Genomic DNA, 4,482 nt, shown 5'->3' on the forward strand with positions numbered 1-4,482 from the left:
GAAATCTTAAAAAAAAAAAAAAAATACTGATTTATAAATTGTCTGTGAAAAATACTGACCCTTTACAACATTCTATAGAATCCATGTGGATGTATAAAAGTGCACATGGGATTTCCTACAATTTGATCATGTTTAGGTTTCTTTATTAGTCTTCCATAGGGCACCCTGACTCTCCAAGGACTGCACAGAGACATGTTCTTAGAAACCATTAGATGAGATCTCCGTAGCTGGCAGTGGTGTATTTTCTTTAGTCTGATTGGTTTTATTGATGTGTGCCTCTTTCTTCTGCACCTCTTAATTTAGAGCATGCTGGAGGTTGCTTTCAGCTTGAAAGACTAAAAGAAATCAGACATTGAAAAAAGGTGAAACAGCAGTGAGTGTTCTCCCAAGAGCATAGCTGCTCCTCTCATCTCTGGAAGACTGTGTCTTTCTCTTTTTTGCCTTTTTGCTTAGCTACCAAAGAGATTATTCTCCTAGTCTACATAGATTAACAAGCCTGTATGGTAATTTCTACCACTGATGGGGGGGTACATCTGTGTTTTTAAGGATTCAGCAAGCTGTTTGGTCATCTGTCACATGGCGCAATTTTTCAATCACTCTAAAAATGTAAAGCCTGTGTTCCCTCACATGGTTTGAAATGTCACTGTGTAGGTGATGCTGTGAGGTATTTGATTTTTAATGAATATGATTAGCTTATTTTTATGTATAAAGATACTGCATCCGTCTTGGTCAGTGCAGATTTTAGTTTTAAAACTGTGACATAGTTGTGAGCGTATGTGTTCCATCTTTGCTCTGTTGCTCGGGGCTTGAGGGTCTCCACATGGGAATTGTGCTACATAAATAACTGATGTTTCAAGCTTTGTACTTGTCTCACCACCTAGGATTTGAAAATAGAATATTATGGGAATAGTCTAGTTAAGTGTCTAGCTAACAGTGTCTAGCTAATTAGAGCCACTCGTGTGATAGAAACTTTACAGGTCAAGGGAATCTATATGTGTTTCCATTGAAGCACAGTGAAAATCAAATAAGGGTGAAGCTGAAGAATTTTCATCCAAAAGGACCCTAAAAACATCTAGAAATGCTTTCACCTTTTTAAAATGACATTTACACATTTCAGTTTTCTGTAACATGGAATATTATATAAGTGATGGGTTATTTATTTATTTATTTATTTATTAAATGATTTTACAATTTTAATAATTAGTTTCAATTCAAAGTCTTACACAATTGAATATGACTTTTCTTCCACCAGATTGTGACTGCACTAGAACAGGATGATGCATCGAGAAAACAGAGACTGGCATTCAAGCTTGAACAAGTGATCACTTTCATGAGTATAGACAGCTGAAAACCACTGGCCCAGGAAGTGCTGGCAGAGTAGAAACCGAGCCGTGCCTGAATGAAGACTGTCATCTTTTTACCATCAGCAAGTTCCATTTGGCTACAAGCACTGTCACCAGATTATCTCTGCTTTGCGCTACTTGTGGGGAAAAAAAATAATACCTAGGGGTGACTGAACTTAGCATATTTTTGGCTTCTGGTTGTGCAATGATATTCATTTAATGACTCGCCATGGAAATACATCACTATGAAAACCTATGAACAACAACAACAACTTGTAGATGTAAAATTGCTGTGCTTCCTTAAATGGAGAGCTTACTCTAGTCTGATGTATTGATATTACTCTTGGTATATTTTAAGTGCTGCTAGAACAGTCCAGTAGAGCAGTTTGGGGATCATTGTTGTCATCATCAATTTTCTATTTAAATACAAAAGGTATCGAAAAATGTTAATATGGATTAATATACAGCTCTCAGAAAATATTTTCTGTTTTTTATTAAATGCTGTGAAATGTTTAATGATTAAAAAAAAAAAAAAATGCCTGAAAGAGGAAATGCCACTGACAAATGAGGATACAACTACACCCACGTCGCGATTTACGCAGATTTTGTTTACTCGTTTTTGGAATAAGGCGGACGTTGTATTTATACAATTTTTTAATACACGCGGACGTTTGTTTGGAATTACGCGGTTTGCGCACCAGTCTGTAACCCATTAACCCCCACCTCTCCAATACCACCAGCACCAGCAAGCCACCCCAGCCAGCATTCAATGTAAGTGCAGTATCAAAACTTTTCATTTAAAAATGATTTTCTTATTTTAGATAGGCTTTTTAATGTCTTTATTATTGTCAGTAACAAATAAGCACAGTTTAAAATAAAACACAGTGAATGAAATAGACGTACAAATGTGTTTTGAGGCAGCATTTCCCCTAACCCCTACCATTTCCTTTATTTCTTATGGGGAAATTAAGTTTGATTTACGTGTTTTTGAATTACGCGCCGATTTTCAAGAACGCATCTACCGCGTAAATCGAGAAGTGGCAGTGTTGTGCATTTCCTTCCCTTTCTCACCTTTAAAAAAAAAAATCTAAAATGTAAGATGATCTGAATATACTTAGGTGACAATGGAGCACGTGTTTTTAGTTGGGGTCTAATGTCTTGTGGCAAAAGTCCTGATGTTAATTCTCAGAGCTGACCCAGTATGGTTAACTGAGGTGTGTATGCTATATACAGCAACTACTGTATATTCACCACTATTACAAGTTACACTTGTTAATCAGATTTATGAATAGATACAGATGAAGCATTGTGAATGCAGTTTACAAACTTTTTTTGTACAAAAATGCACTTTTATGAAAGACAGAAATTCCAACAAAAAAGGCTTAATTTCACAATTTGAGTATGTAAAGAATCTTGGAAGTGCTTGGAATTTTAAAGTACGCTCGGTTCCATTTAATATTCTAAAACTACAAGTTAATTGAATGTACAGCAAGGCTGATGGTGGTAACAATGCTTGTTTATCCGTGTGTGTCTCCACTGCTGAAGTGAAGTGGTTAGGAGGGTCGTGCACAATATCCCTCTGTAAAGAAAAATTGATTAGATATACCCAGTTGTAAAACAGTCCACAGGCAGTGACTTTTTATTTGAAATGCCTGGTCTGGAACAAGGACAGTTTTAAATAACTGAGGAGTACAAAAAAGATTGAAAGCAAATGTTCACAGCAAATGCTGATTTTACATAATGTCTCTAGACTGCAGAACTGGGAATTCTAAACTGCCACTTACAGTAATGCACAGCCATTTACCTAATGGGTAAAAACATGTTTTGGACATTTTAACTGCATTTTGAAGACTTTTATATCACTGGATTTCCAGTGATGACTTTAGTGAAATGAATGGACAATGCTGACCAGCAAAAAACCAAAGGAGTCAGATTTTTTTTTTTTTTTTGAAGTGCCACATTGAAACAAAATAAAACAAATATACTATTTTATTTATAGCCTCAGTGTGTCGAAAAATCTGTGGGCAAGCTGGCTTTTATTCCTGTCCGTTGTTTTGGTTTTTTTTAGCACACTGTAAATGTTGCTGAATACAATTACCATTTTGCACAGCAATAGACGAACAAGAAACCCTTGAAAGAAAGTTCACTTCTTCTTTTGAAGGTACAGAATTCTTACATTGAGATTAAAACAAGATCTCAAAGAATTTTGGGAAAAAAAGTTCAGAACATTGTCAAAAGACAACAAAGCAGCCCTCCCTCCCTTCTACCTTCAAGCTTTATTTTGCCTTGAAATGTGCCAGACTTGTGATGTGAATGTGTGGATGCCTCAGTAGGCCCAGGTTGGGTCGTTGGCTTTTTAAGCGCATGTACTATAATTAAAGAAACGAAAGCCTTGCAGTGATGTGGATGTGTTTTTTAATTTGCTTGGAAGCATCAGCCTGAGTGGTTTGTCATGTTACTATAATACTCTGTTAAGGTGGAACCTTTATCCAGTACTCCATAAAAACCATTCCAAATTGAGTAAAGTGTTAGGTGCTAATGAGACCTTAACAATCAGTATCTTGCATGGTGATTTTATAATCTAGGTGTTATGAAATGGAACTGCCTTGAAATCACAATATTTACCCTACCTATACCAGGTGCAAGTGGAGGTTGTATTCAACAAAACAGTTTCCCTTGTACTGTATGTGTTAGTTAGGCTTAACTTCATTTTTATGCCTCCTGAAAGATATATCATCAAGACTGGGTGTCCCTTTCTATGAATAAACTGCTGACATTAATACAGTAGTCTCCATTGCCCCTTGTGGATCAAAGGGAATAATGCCACCAAAGTGGTTGACAAACATCCTCATGCTATTTGGTATTGTGCCTTTTTAATATAATATGGAATTGGATTGTTTTTTTGCCATCATATCTACACCTAACAAGTGCACATGTATATACGGATTGTTTACCCCAAACACCTCTATTTAATTTTATGAGGAAATCACACAAGCAAGTGCTTTTTAGAATAAGCCTATGAAAACCTGCCACCAAAATTCTGGAAACCACTGATCATCCAATGCAGATTTTATTTCAAGCCATTCTTACTTTCTTCACTGTATCGAACACTTATTACTTTTGGTGCAGAACCTGGAAT

General features: G+C 36.2%; 1 protein-coding gene across 2 annotated transcripts in view; it reads left to right on the forward strand.

Annotated features, from left to right (window-relative positions):
- Positions 1–3,718, forward strand: part of LOC121318240 (plexin-A4-like) — a 239,976-nt gene extending 236,258 nt beyond the window's left edge. For both annotated transcript variants that reach the window (XM_041254697.1, XM_041254696.1), the window contains exon 32: positions 1,253–3,718. In XM_041254697.1, coding sequence (XP_041110631.1) covers positions 1,253–1,348 — 96 coding nt within the window. In that variant the 3' untranslated portion in view covers positions 1,349–3,718. The remainder of the gene's footprint in view (positions 1–1,252) is intronic.
- Positions 3,719–4,482: the final 764 nt, after the last annotated feature.

The sequence above is a fragment of the Polyodon spathula genome, chromosome 7 (assembly GCF_017654505.1).
Source record: "Polyodon spathula isolate WHYD16114869_AA chromosome 7, ASM1765450v1, whole genome shotgun sequence".
Lineage (NCBI taxonomy): Eukaryota > Metazoa > Chordata > Actinopteri > Acipenseriformes > Polyodontidae > Polyodon > Polyodon spathula.